Raw genomic sequence first — 19336 nt, 5'->3', positions numbered from 1 at the left:
GTGAGCCATTGTCCAAGTTACGTATGTAAATGCAATCGATCGCTGGCAAATGCTAATGAAATGAATATTTAATACGCAACGAATTAAACACTGGCCCCCGGCCACCTCTCGCATGCTTGTCGGGTAATTAAAGTAATAATGTTAACTGCGAAACACGCGCGAATCTATGTCTTTTCCGCATTTCGCGGCGTTGCATAAAATGTTGAACAAAGCGCGAAATGGTCGGCGGATCGGATTATTTTGTTTAGGGTTGGGATTGAATTAAAAAATCTCATATGTAAGATTCCAGTGGCCATGGATGGCAATGGTAATTCCGTTTCGCCGACTCCCAGAGCCAGTCACCAAAATGCCGCTTCCGATTCAGCGATCCAGCAGATCCAGGAGCTTCGAGAGCAAAGAGGCTGCGGCGTAAATTGTTTTGTTGGCGCAAAATACTCGAAGCGCTCCAATGAGCAGCGACCGCGCCCCAAGTTTAGGCAGACACTGAGAGAAAATGCTTTCTAAACTGTTAAGTTTTATGTGATAATTATGATAGGGGAGTACCACAAGGAGTAATAATCGTAATGCCACAAAGATGAGAATCAAGAATGTTTATGAATATTTATCTTGGACTTACTACCTAATATTTCAGACATCACCTTTAAGTTCCTTAAATACCTTTTATATATTAAATTGTTGCTCTTTCTATCTCTATTTCTCCCAGTGTTGCAACAAGCAACAAGCTGTAAGTAATAATTAGGCACACGTAACTCTGGACGCGACTGTGGTGCTGCACATGCAAATGTTGCGGCTCCGTGGAGGCTGCAATGCAATCGACACTGCTGCCGCCGCCGCCGCCAAAGATAATGATGGATAGGTGGATGAGAGGGAACTCCATAAGTACGCCACATGCAGCCATGGTGCACTGAACCTGATTACCGCATCCGTATAAAAGCCCCATCGATACCAGCCGGCCCACACAGTGTTGAAAGCGAACGTGCGCCATTCGGTGGTCGGAGTGGACAAACTAAAGGATTAATTAAAGGACCAGTCTAACCGACATCCACGGGAATACTAACAGCATCTACACCAACATAATGACCAATGTGAGTCAACTTAAAGCTGATCTACGTTTTAGTAAATCCAACTCAGACCTAAACACAGTTATTAAGAGTAAATCAGTGAACTTGAATTAAATTAAAACTATTTAAAATTAACTTAAAAAAGAACTAAAAACTTCTTTCAAAAAAGGTGTCATCGCGGAGTCCCTCGATGACTGGTAAACTGTTGGCCATAATGCTCCTGCTGATGGCGACCGGGATACAAGCGCGACGACTTGGTCACCGGCGGCTCATCATCCACGTGCCGGTCAAGGTGAAGACGCACCACCACACCCACACTGTTTACAAGGTGCTCCACGGATCGCATGGCGGCGGTGGCGGAGGTGTGAAGCAAACAGTGTACAAAGTGCTTGGCTTCTCCACACACGGAGGTGGCATTGCCAAGGGCGGAGGAGGAAGTGGTGGTGGTGGTGGTCATGGAGGAGGAGGCGGTGGCCACGGCAGTTACGACTTGGGCGGAATGGGCCACGGCGAAATCACGTACGAGGACATGCACGGATGCGAGAGTGGCAAGGTGATACCGGCGGCCAGGGACATGATTTTCAATCACTACTCGCGACACGGCGAGGGCGATGGAACCACCGAGGATTACGCCGAAGAGCTAGACGACTTCGTAGACCTAAGGGATGGCTGGTTGTGAATAAAGAGACGTGTGCGAAATCTCCACCGATTAATTATAAAATTCCAGGCAGCGGCGATCCCCTCTCCACATTTCCACTCCGGAATTGTCGACGAAGCTTAAGTCTCAACACCGCCGAAATTCCAATCCCCCGGAATTTGTGTCTTTGCCGTTGGCTACCAATTCGCATTTGTATTGTTTAATTAGAAATCAGGGGGCTGGCGAGGATGGGGGATGGGTGGGATCTGCTGGGCTCCACAGGCAGAGACTTAAACTCCTTGCCTTAGTCGCGCACTTGAGGAAAACTTGAAGTATTTGCATAGCTCTCGACTGGGGCATGCGGCATATTTTAGTGCACAGTTAAAAGAAACGAGTGTCAATGGCTGAATGAAGTGAATGGGAAATTCACAGGTCCCCGACCAGTTTTTGCTACTTTAAGGAATTGGCAAGAAATTTATCCGATGATTTGCACGTGGAAGATACTAAATAGTTGGGCTCTTAGAAAACTATTCATTTATTATATATTATAGACTTGCTAAAACGAAACGTTCACACTTTAAAAGGTATATCATTCATTTTGCGTATTTTGAAAAATCTAAGAAAATGTACTTCAGAAAAGTGCAATATTACTTGCCGCTTTTTAGCTCTATCTTGGTCAAAACAAGACTTACAGCCAAGAGAACGACTATTTTGTGCTGCTAACGACCATCACTTACCACCCCTATCACTCGTTTTTCGATTTTGAGAAAATTAATTTTTGCCCAAATTTCGCATTTTTTTAAGGGGTACCATCATCAAAATTTGCGAAAAATTGAAAAAATTTAAGTGTCCCAGACTTGAACGCAACCCGAATGGGAATGATAGCAATCAAATTTCGAGTCCTACGAGATATGACATTCCATGTTTGGACCATTTTTGGCTGTGTAATGAATAAAATACTGATATTTTAGGCTCGAAATCAAGTATACGACCTTTTGACAGCAGAGAGATACGATTTTTTGCCGCTTTTTTAACTGTAACTTTATCAAAACAAGCGGCACGTCTAAAACAATTACTGTTTTATGCAGCTGACAACCAAAACTTAAAACGCCCATACTTACTTTTACCATGACTGTTCTTATTTTATACTGCGAGAACTGAGTTAGTGACTAAAATATTAAAAACCCATTTTTTTGACAGAAATTTTGAATATTACTTCCGGTTTTCCAGCTCTATCTTGGTCAAAACAAGACTTACAGCCAAGAGAACGACTGTTTTGTGCTGCTAACGACCATCACTTACCACCCCTATCACTCGTTTTTCGATTTTGAGAAAATTAATTTTTGCTCGAATTTCGCATTTTTATAAGGGGTACCATCATCAAAATTTGCGAAAAATTGAAAAAATTGAAGTGTCCCAGATTTGAACGCAACCCGAATGGGAATGATATCAATCAAATTACGAGCCCTACGAGATATGACATTCCATGTTCGGACTATTTTTGCCTTTGTAATGAATAAAATACTGATATTTTAGGCTCGAAATCAAGTATACGCCCTTTTCACAGCAGAGAGACACGATTTTTTGACGTTTCTTAGCTATTACTTTGTCAAAACAAGCGGGACCGCTCAAACAAAGACTTTGTTATGCAGCTGACTACCAAAACTTAAAACCCCTATACTTAGTTTTAACATTATTGTTCTGATTTTTGGCTGCGAGAGCTGATTTTGTGACTAAAATATCAAAAACCCATTTTTTGGAATATTACTTGCGGCTTTTCAGCTCTATCTTGGTCAAAACAAGACTTACAGCCAAGAGAACGACTATTTTGTGCTGCTAACGACCAACACTTACCACCCCTATCACTCGTTTTTCGATTTTGAGAAAATTAATTTTTGCCCAAATTTCGCATTTTTCGCAATTTGCGAAAAATGGAAAAAATTGAAGTGTCCCAAATTTGAACGCAACCCGAATGGGAATGATATCAATCAAATTACGAGCCCTACGAGATATGACATTCCATATTTGGAACATTTTTGGCTGTGTAATGAAGAAAATACTGATATTTTGGGGCAGAAAACCACGGCAGACCAATTTTCTGTAAAATTTACGAAAAATCTCAAAAATTTACTTTTAGAACCTGGGACACATTTCGACAGAGAATTAAATTACGAACTCAACGAGGTATAACATTCCATATTCTGACCATTTTTGGCTTTACAATAACGAAAATACTGATATTTTATGGGAAACAATTTACCAATTTCCGAAAACCAGGATTGAGGCTTTTAAAAACTAGAGCGATAGCCAAGTAATGTAATCAGTCAAGTGAGACGGTATATTTTAATCATCTGTAGAATCGAAATGAGTTCCTAATCCGGATTGCCTAAAAACCGATTGATCAATCAATTTAATCGCTGCCAGAGAATCCATCCGAACTGGAGCATCCGATTGGCATCGGTTGGACGGTGCTTGACATAAGGCAGATTGATCACTGGCCGCCCGGCTGCCTGGCAGATGGCTCCAAGAATGATAAGACGAGAACGGATGCATATGCCCCTCGCCGATGCGAGGCCAGGTAAATACAGGTGCCGCCGGTCGCTGAGCGCAGAATAATTTGCGTGTAATTGAAGGCGACAGCGCGTCACGGGTCGGGATGATAAATGCGTCTGCCCGCTGCAGGAGGAAAACCCGATCCGATCGGGTCCCATCCTATAAAGAGACTCGACGGGTGGCCGGTGGCCAGTGGTCGCACTTTTTGGCTGGCGCCAACTGCTCAACTGGTCGGCCCAAATGGATGGGGGCCATTTAAAGGCATTTAGCTGGTAATGACATTTAAGGCCAGCGATATAAATCGCACCACCGCCGCACCGGCAACATTGTTGCAGTGAAACGAACTAAAGCCGCACACGCACCAGCGACGGATGAAGTTGTCGGGCCTGAGCCACGTCTAATCCATCGGACACGTGGTAAAGGCTCAGACTCAACTGGGCGGCTTAAACATTGAGCCATTGCACGCAGGGAAAATGTGGGTGCGAATGATAGTTATTAATCACGATTAATAAAAGGCCTTTGGATAAGTTGATTAGTGAATATTATACAATTTATATTCATGTTAAAATTTTTATTCTTTAAAATATTTTTAAGTCAAAGCCAGCAGATATGAGCAATATATTCATTATTTTATGGCTTAAGTTTTTGGGTCAACTAGGAATTTCTGAAATTTTCTTAATTTCACGACGACAGGCAATTTCAAAAACTAAAGCTATTTATTGCCGAAATCCTTTTTGCTCTGTATGAGCCACTGAGCTGCTTATGTCCACTGATGACGAGCTGAGTCCGCAGAGCTTTGTCCATCAGTGGCTAGGCTTTCGCCCCTCCATGCCCGTGTCCATCTCCGTCTTTCCTGGCTTTATTGGATACGTTAAGCCTCTGCACATATTTGCATCCTGGCTGGGCGAATGGCTGGCGGCAACAAAGCGTAAAACGATTTGGCCAAAACCAAATAGGCAGTGGATCCGGGACAAGTCCGGTATTTCGAATGGGCCTGGACTGGGTATTTGAGTTACCTTTACAATATTTGGCTGCTCTGGCAAATCCCTCCTCCAAATGCTAAATACATTTTGTGTCGTTTGCCGGCATTTGATTTGCTTTTCACTCTCCAGCCTGCGGTCTAAATAAATGTATTGATTTTGGCAAATGGCTTTTGCACAGCCAGGAAAAACCTTCAATCTCTATTTGGACAAGTGTACAACATTTACCTTGCCGGTCAAAAAAACATCTCTAATGTTTCTTTTTTAGATTTAATTCAAAGTTTTTTAAGAATGCTCAGCTTAATTCTTTAATTCTATTAAATTGTAATTCCTTGAGCAGTCAATTCAGTTTCTAATACTATCACTCTTTTATGCCACATATCACATATTTAGACATAAACCCTTAAATTGATTTAAGCTCTTCCCAATCAGCCAAAGGACATTTAAATCTGCAACTCCCTCAATCAACGGACTTTTCCCTGTGTGTTCATTTCGTAATTGAGGCAATCCTTTCGCCGTCCTTTTCCACTTTCACCCTTTCTCTGCCCTGTTTACCCATCGTCTAGCCTTTGATTTTTCATTTTCGCAGCCACAATTTTTGGCCATTTTGCTGTTTGCTTAATTGGTTTCATTAGGGAAATATTCGGTTTTCCATCGGAGCTTAATTTCTGCAACACCCGGCCACTTACCGTCCTTCCTTTTCGCCGGGCGGAGGATGCCAAAAAAACGACGCTCCTGAATCGCACCTGAAAAGGCAGAGTGAAGGGGAAAAGTTAGAAAAAAGTTGGTCTAAAGTATAAACTTTAAGGTGGAAAAGTTTCGACCAGGTGGCTGTGCTGGGAGGGTGAGCGCTTGTAAAGGACCAAGATCCAGTTACACGTGTCGCCGGAGCAAAAACAGCCTGACTAGGCGGCATAATTTCCACAGAGTGACAACTAAATAAATAGAAGAGGGTGCCACCGGAGGAGTCGGGGCAGAATGGCAAAGTTTCTGCTCAGCGGCAAGGATGCGGGCAGCCACTCCGTCTGAGGCACTAATTTTAACACCATTAATTTGCGAGGCAGGACAAGGAGCAGGAGCGGAAGCAGGACTAGGAGCTGGGTTCACAGCCCAGAGATAGAACAGAGAATTTTAAATGAAATGGACACAAGTTTTATTGAATTGACTGGCACCAGGGCCAAGGACGGAGAGGAGAGGATTCGGAAAGGAGCTGCTGCCATGAAGGTCGGGCCGGAAACGGAAACGCATTACTCTGCTCCTTTGAGCGACTGCTCCTGCTCCAGATCCTGTTCTCTTGTTGTCCGTGTGGCCAGCACTTTGCCCCACACGTTTACACGCAAGCTTATAGAGGCCAAGTGGGTGGAGCACAGAGAGAAAATATTATTAGGTTATCTACCCAAAGCTTGTTTATAGAGAAGAAAATGTTCTATCACCTTTCTGAGGAAAGTAACTCTACAGGCACTTAGAAGGTACAATTTTCCACAGTGTTACGATTGGGTGGTGGGCCTTGCCACCAATCAAAAAGAAGTGGCAGCCAACCAGAAGTTGAAGTTGTGGCAAAGTTTTTGATTTCATGATATATTTATGGGCATCCGCTGCTACTTTGGGCCCCATCCAATTCCTTTGAGTAATAAACTCGGGCCCCAAAAGGCCGCTGCAAAGGATGCGGCTTACAACTTTAACTGGAAGTTATTAATTTATTTTATTTTGAGTCCCTCTATTTTCGATTTAAAGTGGCTGCTGCTCGGAAATTGCATGGATGAGGTCTGAAAGTAGGATGATTCAGTGGCTTCTGTGGTCTGGGCCACGTACAAAACCCGCTAACACAGATAGCAATCGCTGGGAATTTATTCGAGTACGGTGTGGTTGTGGATTTTGGTTTAGTGCAGGTATTTTCGAAAATTTCATCTGCAATTGCGCACCCAAATGAACCGATAAGCCGGCACTAATATTCCGCAAAGGACTCGCAGGACAATGGCCACTATCGAGATGGCCATGGGTTTGTTAATGGAAAAAATCGACTCGGCCTGAAATCAATTAAATATTAAATAAACGATATCAGCAAACAGCAATTTCCTTCTCCCTCCTTCCATGCCCTCCCAGACCTCAAACATTCGTGAATCCCACGGCATTGAAGAGAAATGCAAACACAATTGCGAATGCCCGGGAAAACTTTATGAGCCAGCGTAATCCTGGCAATTATCTGCTGCCGTCTCTGCCCCGCGTTATCTCTGCCTCGCTCTCTTCGTGCAACGGACCTGGACAGGAGCAAACATGATCTCCATATTGCATGAAAGTATGAAATGAACCATTGAACTACACATTCAGGGTACACTGTAAGCCAATTAGGGCATGTCCTGTACCTGATTTAACTTAATTATTAAGGGAAAAGCTGTGATTAGTAAATCAATTTCTTATCAGTTTCTCCCTTTTTATAGCTTTTTGACTAAACTGAACTCTGGTCTGCACATTTGCTTTGAGTGTAGGTGGACTACTAAGCGAGGTAGAAAGGAACGTGTTGCTGCATGGACATTAAATTCAGATGAGAAATGATTTGAACAGGTGCTGCAGTGGCATCATCGCAAGGAGCCAAGGAGAGCAGAAGGAGAAGGAGGAGGTGGATGGATTGAGGGAGCTTGGCAAAAAGACTAATTATGTATTCATTAAAATGGCAAACGGCACAGGGATGAGGGATGCATGTGCCCGAGTACGAATGTCTGTGCGGAGCATCTGCATCCTGGGCTGCGACTCCAACGGCAACAGCAACTGAAAGTACTCCTGCCGAAGGGTTGCAAAAGGTGAGCAGCAGTCATGAATGCATTTGGTTGGAATATATTCTGCATAATGGCCCCAGTTTTTGTGTGTGCTTGCGGGTCTGTTCTCACATTTTGATTATATCCAACTCGACTTGATAACCTAATATGGAATGACGAATGTGTGGGCCCATCCGCCCACTCCGCCGCCATGGATGAAATGCCCGGGTAATGATTCCTAAATACACACATTTATCATATTTGCCCGAGTTTCCTTTAAATTGAGTTGGCAAAGTCTGTTAATGTATGGAGAGCTGGTTGAATTTCAGTTTTAGTTAGTAGACTAAACTAGTTCGAGTTTTATGGGAAATTGATGAGGTATTTGCCCACCTAATTCTTATAACTTAAGCAGTTTAAATAAATCAATTTCTTGCTTGGTTGGTATGCAATCTACTTTATTTCTGTTAAAAATGAATAGTTAATTATCTAAAAATATCGATTTGTTCTTAGTTCTTTCCATTGTTCTTAGTTGTTTTTTCGGTCAGGATCTTTTTCAGGATTATCAGTTGGAGAAACCACCAAAGATGCCCTTGAAGAAGCGGTAAATGGACTTGGGAATCTCCACGGCAAACAGAACGGAGCTCTCTTCTTCCCCCTGGACAGCAGCTGGCTCAGCTGACTGGGATCGCTTACCACCCGCCAAAGATTGCTTCTGGAACAGTTTCTGTTGCTCGCTGAGATGGCTTAGAATCAGCTGCTGGATGGCAGCCTGCTCCTTCTGGACTTGGCTCAGACCACTGTTGGCAAACACCTTAATGGGCTGGCTTACATGAACATTGGTGGCCTTGATCAGATCATTAATACTGATGCTACCCGAAGAAGAAGAAGACTTGGCATGACTAAATTCTTGAGCCGGAACCAGGAGAGGAAGAGCAGCCAGGTTTACAGGCAGCAGTACATTGGCATCTCCCTTTTGACCATCTCCGGAAACCTGATTAGCCAGAGGATTAGGGATCAGGTAGAAATTGGGCTTTTGAGGCTGCTGCTGATGCTGCTGCTGTTGCTGCTGCTGCTGCTTCTGTGAGTCCTCAGAAAAGGCTCGGAACTTTCCAAAGTACTGGTACTCCACGGTCTCCTGGCCTCCAGCAGTCTGATTCACCACCTGAACCTGCTCCGGGTTCTTATTAACGTAGAAGGGATTAGGAAGGAGAACCAAGCTGAGACCCACAACCTTAGGGAAGTCAGTGAATGGATTGGGCAGGAAGGGAAACGGCTTGGTCTCTTCGTGGATGTGGGTGTGATAAGTCACATTACCCGTGGAGTTGGTAGTTTGATTAAGGTTAACATAAATGGGTTGCTGCTCCTGTTTCTCGAACGGATTGGGCAGGAAGGGGAAGGGGAATCCGGGCTTCTTCTGGTTGGGATAGTAGTGGGTGTGGTTGTGGATGTGGTTGGTCACATTCGAGTCCGAGGTATTCACAGTGGAAACGTATTCCACCTTTGGGTACGATTGGAACTTGTTGAAGTAGTTCTGATATTGGTTGGAGGCCTGAGATCCGTTAAGCACTTGGACTTCCTGATACTTAAAGATCTTGTCCAGATCTTGAACAGTTATCTGCGGGTACTGGTTTTGGTATTGATTTTGGTTTTGGCCGGGCTGTTCGTATATAAAGCGGATCTGATTGTCGCGGCCATGGGCTTCCGGATGGCTCTCTTCTTCTTTGGGAAGTTCCTGATCCTTGGGTATGTCATTAGAAGTGGGTTGCTTCTCCCCGATGGTAGCAGATGGGTTGATGACGTTACTCAGATGGGCTTGGGTTTCCTGCTGTTCTTTGGTCACGGCTGGGACATTCTCTACGGGCTTGGCACTGATGAAGCTAACTAGCTGGGGCTGGGTTTCCTGAACAACTTGAGCACTGACGGAGTTGGGCTCCTGAGATTGTGGCTCTTGGTTTTCTGTAGCAACTTCCTGCTTCGATTCTACTGGTTTGATTCCTTCAGAAGACGGGTTGGCCGGAGGATCCTGAGAATTGACCGAAGTACTGAGCTGAGGCTGGTCTTTCTGGGTCTCCTTAGTATCTTCCTGTTTAACTTCCACGGTTTTCGTTTGTTCAGGTGAAGAGGCAACCACCGGAGTCTTACTATCCTCTACCACTCTGCCCTGAGTAGTCAGTAGAAGGCCAAGAAGAACCAGAAGTCGTAGAAATTGCTGGAGGAGAGTTTGGAAGACCACTTTGTAATTGTGCTGACCAAAAACTCCATTTCTCTTGGTTGACTTACCATGATGAGGGTTTCAGTTGAACTGTGCCTATCCAGAGTATTCCCTGGATATTTATACTAGCCGGGACATAGGTCACTTACCTAATCTCTGCAGGAAATGTCCACCCATCGATCAGCTGCATTCATTTCAACTATCTCCCGTAATAACCCGAGGCACTTTGGGTTCTTTTGCTATTATCGCTGCGATTTGGGTGATTTGTGTTTGGTTCACTTCACTTAAGAAGGCGCCAGTGGCAGGAATATCGGTAAAAATGGAATTGCACTCAAGTTATATTGTGGCAGTGCTATCAGTTGCACCCCTCCCCTCCCCCCGTTCTGTTCCGGGTTTATTTCGTTCCTTTTACGTGCAACATGAAAATGCCATTGTTTCCGAGGCGCACAAACGGAAATCTATGACTCGCTTTTCAATGTTTTTGCTCGATGGAAAAATGCATGGGCGAGTGCAAAAGACTGTCGTCTGTGTGGAAAGTGAGTAGCAGCAGGAGCTTAAGGCTAAAGCGATGGAAAACGGCGGAAAGTGGGGGAAAACCGGGTGGGAGTGGGGATTGGGTGCTCCGGGTGCAAGTGCACATCAGCTGCATATTCATGGCAAGAGCTTTATCTTCGGAACTTTGTCTCCGCCCCATTTCCCTGCCCCATTGACATGTCGCCAGGTGAGCGATGAGTCCTACCTGGTCATTGACATGACAAGTGAAAGAGGAGAGGGAGAAACTGGGCAGCAGGAGACGGAGCCCTTCATACATCTCCTGCTGGGCTTTGTAATTGAATTGCCCAATGCATAGCTCGGATTTTTGGCATACTCCAATTTGATTGAAGGTTTTTGTCGTTGACAGGACTTACCCACTGATTTGAATCGATTTTCGAGCTGGTCAACGAGGAATGGACGAGAGGATGTTGGAATACTTCTGATTGCGAATTACAATAATTAGGAAATACTACTATAACCGAAATGCTGAATCGTAAAAAGGCAATCCCAAAAAGAAGCCAAAAACCAACCAGAAAAATCTGAGTTCCCTAACCCACAAGAAAGTCTGACTAATCAGGTACTTCAGTACAGATTTACCTTAATTTCTTTTCAGACAAGGTGTTGATTTCAGCTCAGTTTCATTTGCCCAATTTCATTCATGAATAATTTACACCTGAAAGTACAATCAAGGTGCAATTATTTTCTGTTTCCGACAATGGAAAGTGTGGCTGTTTCCTCATTGGGTTTTCTTGTTTTTTCGCCACTGAAGAAAACTAAAATCTAAGCACTTGCCAGTTGAAAAATTCAAAGAGTGCAGATGAACAGGGAATTGAAGCCCAGAAGTATTGGAATCCGGGGATCCTGAACCTGAAGTTGAACCTGAAACTGAAAATGAGGCTGGAGTTGCTGCTGGGCCGAGAAATTGTTTTGCGCAGCGGCAGATGAGCTGTTGAAATTGCAAGTGCGGCACTTGCTCAATTTTTCATGAACCTCCCACTATTCGATTCCAGCATCTCCGTCGGTGGAGCAATATGGGAAGGATTCGACTTTGGGTTACCTCGAAGGTTATTCACCGCAGTTACCACTATGAAATGTGCAGTAACAGTAGGATTTTCGAGAAACTAAAGGAATATTAGTTTAGCTTAAGTTTTAACACATATTTGCTTTCTCTAAGTTTATTGCTTAATAAAATATGTAACACCTTGAATGAAAATGTAGCTAATATACCTGAAATACCCTCTCGTCAATGAGCTCCTCCAGCAGCTGAAGACGTTGAAACTAAGACGAAGGAATTCGCCTGAGCCGCAACCCACACAAGCTGAGCCCAAAATCGCAGCTTTGGATGCAAAAGGAGCAGAAGTGGACAGCAGAGCCCAGAGGGGCAGGTTCTGGGAAGGGGGATCTGTGAAAAGGCGAAATTAGCGGGCAGTTCCCTTGGCTTCATGGGCACCCAGCATCCAACATCCAGCACCCAGAATCGAGCATCGTGGCCAGACAATGAGGCGAGCTGCGGCCCTTGACTTGGCCAACTCCCAAGACCCCGGATCCGAAGGCCCACGAAAATAATAAGGAATGAATGTAAATAAATGGTGCTTGGGGTAATGGCAACGAATGGACGACAAAAACAGAAACCCCAAGAGGGGCGCAGGGGGCCGGGTGACGCCCAAGGCCAAGGCAGCATCATCATCATGGTCAGCGAGATAAGCCCGGGCCTGGATCGGTGTGGCAGATGCAGTTGCAGGCGAGGGTACGTAGCACGGCAGCACACCACAGTCGAGGTAGAATTAATAGTACTCAATATTATAAAAAGTTGTAATATTTAAATAAAAGCTTTCAAATGAAATTAAAAACATTTTAACATCAATTTTTTTTTTTAATATTCTTCACATTCTATAAAAAGAAGAGGTCAGGTTAGCCAACTCCTATTTTCAGAGCCGCTGCTGTGCCACAGGAGATTCTTCTGGCTGAGCTCCTCCGCTCTTTTCTCCTGCTTTTTTTGGGCCGAACTCTTTCATTTTGGGTGTGTGCAGTGCAGCGGCGATAAGATCAACGTGTGAGCCTTTGCCAGCGCTGTGGCATCTGCAGCAGGTGTTTCGCTCTCAGGTGCTGCCACACAATATGGGTAACAAGTTGCACCATCCTGGACAAGTTTATCGCCACATAATTCACACGGAGCCCTCAGCCGGGGAGGCCACATCCGAATTGATTGACTCCCGCTGGGGAGTGGGAGTGGGAAAATGGAAAAATCAAATAGCCTGGAGCGGGGAGCAGGATCTACCTGCAGCACAACACTCAGCCAGGACCACGCACCACTAGGCAAATATGGCAGGCGACACAAAGCACTAGCACATCACACTATCCCACCATCCCAACATCCCATCATCCCACATTCATCACATATGCATGCCGGTGCCATCAAGATCTGGCCATCATCGCCCGTCCTCGTCCTCGCTTAGAATTCAAAACATTTCAGACAAATTGGCGTTGCTCTTTGAGCCCCAATGTGTGACAAAATGGAAGGCAAACAGACCGGACCAGGATCCCCGCCAGCCTCCATCGTGCATCCTCCATCCTCCGGCTGGACAATACAGAAGTGCAGCGGTACTCCTCGCCCTTGTTTAATTTATGCCAAAACATTTCTGAAGCGACGTTGACGACGTCATTTGGCTCACATTGGCCCACAGCAGTTAGCCCTGTTCTCTCCAGATCTGGCCTGGGATTGAGGTGTCACTTGATATGCAATAAATAAGCTGCTGGGAAAAGTGTTAACGAGCCTGTCGGGGCAAGAGGTGGTCATAAGTGCTGCACTGTGGGAAATCTAGTAGCTTAAGTAGTTTAAGCTTAATGGAAGATGCATTTCAGTATCGTAGTTTACTAGTAACAGAAAGTAAGATATTTCCACTCCTCATTAACTTTAAACTTTGAAAATAAAACCTAAAATAGGAATTACAATACCAATTAGCACCTCTTTCATTTTCGCTCAGTGTACTGGGGAAGCCTCTGCCGAGGGCCTTTGGACTCCGGAGAGAGCTACTTTTGTGCTGTCTGTTTTTCCAGCAGCTTGCAACGCCTTGGCGCCACAAAATGAACGCCATTCATGGGGCAACGTGCAACGACAAGAATGTGACCCATTTTTAGCACCAGTAGCCATTCTCACCTCCACCTCCCCAGCCCGCTCTTCCCCTTCATAAAACCCCAACCGAGTATGCTGTTGTTTGTCTAAATGTTTGCCCATATATGGTACATCCAGCTATATAAATATGTGAACAGCTTTTAGCACCTTGCCCCCGCACTCGAGTGGAGTTCTCAAGTGGTCGGGGCGACAGTTGAACGTGTCCCATTCCCGGTCGTCAGCTCGAAGTTCCCAGCGGCTGCCGGAGATCCCCCGGAGAATCACCCGGAGCACGTGCGTCCGCCAGACAATGGGAGCTTAAGAAACATCTCCTCTCGACCCGTCAGCTAATGAGGGAATGGGTTTGGGGACTCCAGTTGCTGCTGCACTGCTTCTTTTTCAATAATAATTCCCTTTGGGTTCGAGCGGCAGGCGATATTTTCTTTATTTTTTTTCGCTGCTTCATTGTTGCTGCACAGAGGAAAACTGGGCTTTACTTTAAAGTTAAATTTTCTAAACAATTTGCATTTTTTTCTAAGTTTTCTAGTTCTCAAAATTGATCTGATTCAGTAGTGATATTTATCTAAAGATATCAATTGGTTGTTTATTTTTAGATGCAAATTCGAACAGCTCAAAAGAGCGAAAAGAAAAGTAAACGAATTTCTTTATGAAGAACATCATGTGAATCAATATTTTTGTGTGTGCTCTTCGCAAGTCGGGGCCATTTTCAATTAAGCAAAATTAAAAATTTATTACGAGCCACGACCGAAGGAAAACAAAGGATCAGGAGGAGGAACAGCAGCGGAGGGCAGGGCGAAAAGCAAATTGCAGAGCAACTTGGGGTAAAAGAGATGTTTATGTTTTCATTAAAAAAAGGAGAGAAACCGAACCAGGTTGGGATTTGGGATGGGGGATGCGGAATGGGATGGCAGCCCAGTGCGTCGGTGGATGATTGGGCTGCTTCGACCCAAAGGCGTCATCGCTCCCGTCCGTTATCCTTTCGCCCGTTTTATTTGCGCTGAAGTTTTAATCATTGGAGTGACATTGACAGCCAGTGGAAAAGTGGTGGCATCACTTTTTATTCGCCACTGTGCCAAACGGAAATTTCCGTCGAAGGGCCAACCAAATATTTATGGGTTTTAAGTGATTATTGAATTTGATAGGCGGTCGCCGAACGGGAAACTTTCATCTCGCCCAGCAGAAGGATATTAAAAAAGTTTTTCATAACTCTTTGCAAAAGTTTGAATGGCGCACAAATAAACGGGTTGATAGATAGGATTTCGATGGGGTTACTTGATTAATGGCGATAAAGTCAACTCAGGGCTATCTGAAACTGTTTTATGAGCTTGAGAGTTGCTTAAAACTTATTAATTTGATTTGATAAATGGGTAATTTATAGGTATTTATAATGTTATCATTCTTCTTAAGCAGAAAGCAGCTAAAAATGTAACTGAGATATAAATCCATTAAAAATAGTTACTTACTTACACTCTGTTAATGTTTACAAAGGACTGCTTTATAAGATCACTAAAGCCCTTAAATTAATTCATAATTCCCAAATGTCTTTCCAGATATAAGAATCTCTTTGCAGCCTCCGAATGTAGCCTCTCATAACTTGTAAGTTATCTCGTTAACACAATTCAATTAACTAACCTTTCTCAACAGTTCCTGGGTTGTCAACAGCCCTCTCTCCGCTGCCTTTGGTCCTCTGAGTCTTTCAGTCCTCCGGTCCTTTATTCCTCTTATTCCCTTTGTAATCTGTGTCCTCTTTCCACTTTCCCCCTTGCAACAGTTGCCGTTATATTTCAATTAGCATAGCGCAACGAACATTTATGCGGCGATAAGTTTTCTTCAATTAAAACTTTGGCTCACAGACACAACACAAACACTCCGGCACTGGCACGCACACACATGCAAATTACCGAAACTTTGGCATAAATTTTAATTAATATGATTTTGTCGGCTTTTGTTACTTTCAGCCACCTACTTCATAAAATGTGGAGTGCATTGCGAGTAAATAAAATGTGAGGCGCCACTAATAACACACTTCCGGTTCCCGGTAACGGTTTGTTTTATTTCCCTTCTTTTTGGTTTGGGGTTTTCAACAATGGCGGCGGAACGACTTCCGCACTCACACACACGCACACATGGGGTCTTGTGTTGGCTAAAAAATACGTTACGTTCTGGGTTTGTTTGTTTTATTTGTTGCACCTTTTCCTTTTTGTTTCTTGCTGTTTTGTGGTTTCTACGTTTGTTTTTTAACTCTCGCTGGTAAGTGAATAGTACTCTCCTCTCCGGAGGTTCAACGGACTCCTGGGCTTCAGGATCGGGCTTCTATATTGCTATATAGACCCGCTGAGCTGAGCTTCTTGGCCCGCTTTTGCCGGCAACTCGACACTCGACAACTCGAACCGAATCCAACGGACGGCTGTTGCAGACTGAGCCGCCGCGCGAAAAAGGTTTTTGCAAACTGTTGAAAAATCGCACGGAAAATGTGCGAGGCGAAGCACTTGCCGAAGTTGCTGGGGCAGCAGCAGCAACAACAAAGCCCAGCTTCGTGTCCACATGTTGCTAACAGCATCCCAGCAACAGCGGCAGCAGCAACAAATGTTGCTACATGCCAGAAACGTGCGCATGAGAAAATGTTGCTAAACGCTTGCCGTTGATTTCTTGTTGTTTTTTACTCTTTGATATGGGTATGGTATTAACTTTAAGATATGTTTAACTGTATATAATAAGCGTGAAAGTTTTACAAGGAAAAGGGAGTTATACCATTTGTGAACCTTTCATAAATAGGTTTCTGATTTAATACATTGGTTGGTATGACAAAAGGGTATCAAAACGTCGTTGTTGAGAATCTATAATTCCATCTTGTTTTTTGTTGCTGTTTTTTCTATTTAGGCGGGAAAATATGTGTGTTTCTGGTGTTGTTATTGTGGCCAGCAGCCAACAGCCAGCTTCCAGCTTGTTGTCTCATTTTGTTGTAGCTGCAACCAGCCATGTAGCAGTGATTATTTTGTCAATTGCAGTGACACAAAGGCATCTATCTCTAATGCCGGAGTCACCTCGACCAAGCCCCTTTTTCCCCTGCCGACTACTTGGAGCGATTATTTCGATGTTGTCTTTGTTATTTGGTAGCTAAAGAGAAAGACACAGGATCGGAGGGGGGAGGATGGGGATGGGGATGGCTTACAAAGCGGGCTTAAGTAGTTGCGGATTGTTAAGAGAGCTTTGAGGGCATTCAATTGATTCCCATGAATGGCAAAGAGTATTCCCGACGACATCAAAGTGCTCCACTCGCATGTAATGGATCTTTATGCCCGTACATATGTACACAAGTACGCACATGAATCTGTATAATTTACTTAGCTGATTAGAGGATAAGCGGATTATGCAAATGATGGAAATGGTCACTTCATAAACACAGTGGCTCATCGGAAGGGTGCCGGGAAAATGAATTTGTTTTCAGCTGCCAACAAAGTCCAGATATGCCAATGCATTTTTAATATAACACACGCATATTTGATTTTAAATCAATTAAAATAATTTCGGAAGAGAATTCGCTGGCTTTTAAAGAGATTTTCGCATTCGGACAATGGCGTGCATTAAATGTTTGTGACCACAGAACATGGAACAAGCGGTGGCTTGTGTTTAACCAACTAAAAACTATTTTATTGTATCAGTTGCAGTTGCTTTCAAAAGGATTTCCACTCATTTTCCGGGGCTGTTTGTAACAGGCCTGGATAAATGCGGGGCCACAAATAATTAACGAAATTGTTTGCGATATTTTAATTGGGCAAACATTAGGTTTTCGCAGATGCACACAAAATTGGCTTAAACTACCAACAAAGCCGAATAATAAATTGTTTCCAATGTAACCATTTTGAATGAATTCAATTATTTATACTTCTGTTACATCAATGAATAATGCTCACTATTGTCTAGTCTAAAAGTCTGCTAAATAGTTTTTGTTTAGTTATTAGGGAGTTTGAGTCGTAAGGTTCCACTTTTAACGACTGCCAAATTATAATGAAACCCATTTATTAAAGTGCCATGCAGCCATTAAAGAACATTTTCCGAAACACAAAAAGCATGGCTAAAAGAGGGAAATCGACAGTTTATAATTTAAAAAGCTGGCCACAGAAACGGAGCCAGCAGCCCACAGTTTTGCAATCGGTTTCCATTTCCTCGTGGAGTGAAATGAAAGGAAATCAAATGGAGTAAAGTGAAATAAAATCAGGCAACTGTAGCCGCTGCTCCTGACGAAATTAACGAAAATGATTTCAACAGCTCCCTGGCCCACTCAAAAGGGGACTCCCCCAAATGGGGAATCAAGGAATACAGGAATACAGGAATCCAGGACAGTAGCTAGAACATAGGACATAGGCTGATTATAGTACATCAGTTTTACATTTAGCTGACTTGATTTTAAAATTTTAAATACTTGTATGCACTGATACTCGGTATGTATGTGTCGCCTGAGTCAGGTATTCTATAAGATCCTCCCTCCATTGGTTTTCTGGAAGACGTGACCCTTTGCTATCCCTTGGATGAGTCCACCTGAGAACTCACCCCTACCCTCAAGTGTGCGCTCAGGTCTGCTTGTGCGTGGAGGTGCGAACTCACCCCAACCCTCAAGTGTGTGCTGATATCTGCTTGTGCGCGGAGGTGTAAAAATTTATTGTTAAGCGTTTTAATGAAAAGTTGCAGTTTTTAACTTACAATCGTATAAAGCATACCACTGGAAAGGGCTTGAAAAATGCTTTCCAATGACACCAAACACACTTTTTTTTTTTTTTTTTTTTTTAGTGAGGGCCTATATTGAGACCCCCAATTACCGAAATTTTTGCCTTTTTAGGGTAGTAGTGAGCACTTGGGGCATCGGCGAATTGGCACTCGGCTAAAATGGCACTCGGCGAAATGGCCCTCCACTGATTAGCCGCCCGCCCAGCCAGTGTCTAGGATAAATCTTTGGTTGGGGTCTTGGCTGAGAAACCGTTTTCGGGTATAGGTCATAGGAGTCCAAGATCATTACATTACGTTTGTAATTCATTCCGTTTTCCCCAAGTGCTCACTACTACCCTAAAAAGGCAAAAATTTCGGTAATTGGGGGTCTCAATATAGGCCCTCACTAAAAAAAAAAAAAAAAAAAGTGTGTTTGGTGTCATTGGAAAGCATTTTTCAAGCCCTTTCCAGTGGTATGCTTTATACGATTGTAAGTTAAAAACTGCAACTTTTCATTAAAACGCTTAACAATAAATTTTTACACCTCCGCGCACAAGCAGATATCAGCACACACTTGAGGGTTGGGGTGAGTTCGCACCTCCACGCACAAGCAGACCTGAGCGCACACTTGAGGGTAGGGGTGAGTTCTCAGGTGGACTCATCCAAGGGATAGCAAAGGGTCACGTCTTCCAGAAAACCAATGGAGGGAGGATCTTATAGAATACCTGACTCAGGCGACACATACATACCGAGTATCAGTGCATACAAG

At 43.9% G+C, this 19336-nt stretch overlaps 3 protein-coding genes across 4 annotated transcripts in view; 1 reads left to right on the top strand and 2 right to left on the bottom strand.

Moving 5' to 3' along the window:
- LOC108113584 overlaps positions 1-19336 on the bottom strand; it is a 59935-nt gene that overhangs the window by 12289 nt on the left and 28310 nt on the right. Inside the window, exon 2 of one of the 2 annotated variants that reach the window (XM_041817940.1) lies at positions 5921-5977. The exons of the other annotated variant lie outside the window; for it this stretch is intronic. Coding sequence (XP_041673874.1) covers positions 5921-5977 — 57 coding nt within the window. The remainder of the gene's footprint in view (positions 1-5920; positions 5978-19336) is intronic. 2 annotated transcript variants of the gene reach the window in all.
- LOC108113582 (H/ACA ribonucleoprotein complex subunit 1) lies at positions 1077-1740 on the top strand. Its single transcript, XM_017224215.1, has 2 exons — positions 1077-1085; positions 1231-1740. Exons 1-2 carry the CDS (start codon positions 1077-1079, stop codon positions 1738-1740), a joined length of 519 nt encoding a protein of 172 aa, XP_017079704.1.
- LOC108113821 (myb-like protein AA) lies at positions 8423-10345 on the bottom strand. Its single transcript, XM_017224532.2, has 2 exons — positions 10265-10345; positions 8423-10193 (listed from the first exon to the last, which is right to left on the bottom strand). Exons 1-2 carry the CDS (start codon positions 10265-10267, stop codon positions 8547-8549), a joined length of 1650 nt encoding a protein of 549 aa, XP_017080021.1. The 5' UTR covers positions 10268-10345; the 3' UTR covers positions 8423-8546.

This window comes from Drosophila eugracilis, unplaced genomic scaffold (genome assembly GCF_018153835.1).
Source record: "Drosophila eugracilis isolate 14026-0451.02 unplaced genomic scaffold, ASM1815383v1 contig_2088, whole genome shotgun sequence".
Taxonomy (NCBI): Eukaryota; Metazoa; Arthropoda; class Insecta; order Diptera; family Drosophilidae; genus Drosophila; species Drosophila eugracilis.
The sequence above is the reverse complement of the archived record's forward strand: the minus strand, read 5'-3'. Positions and strand labels throughout refer to the sequence as shown.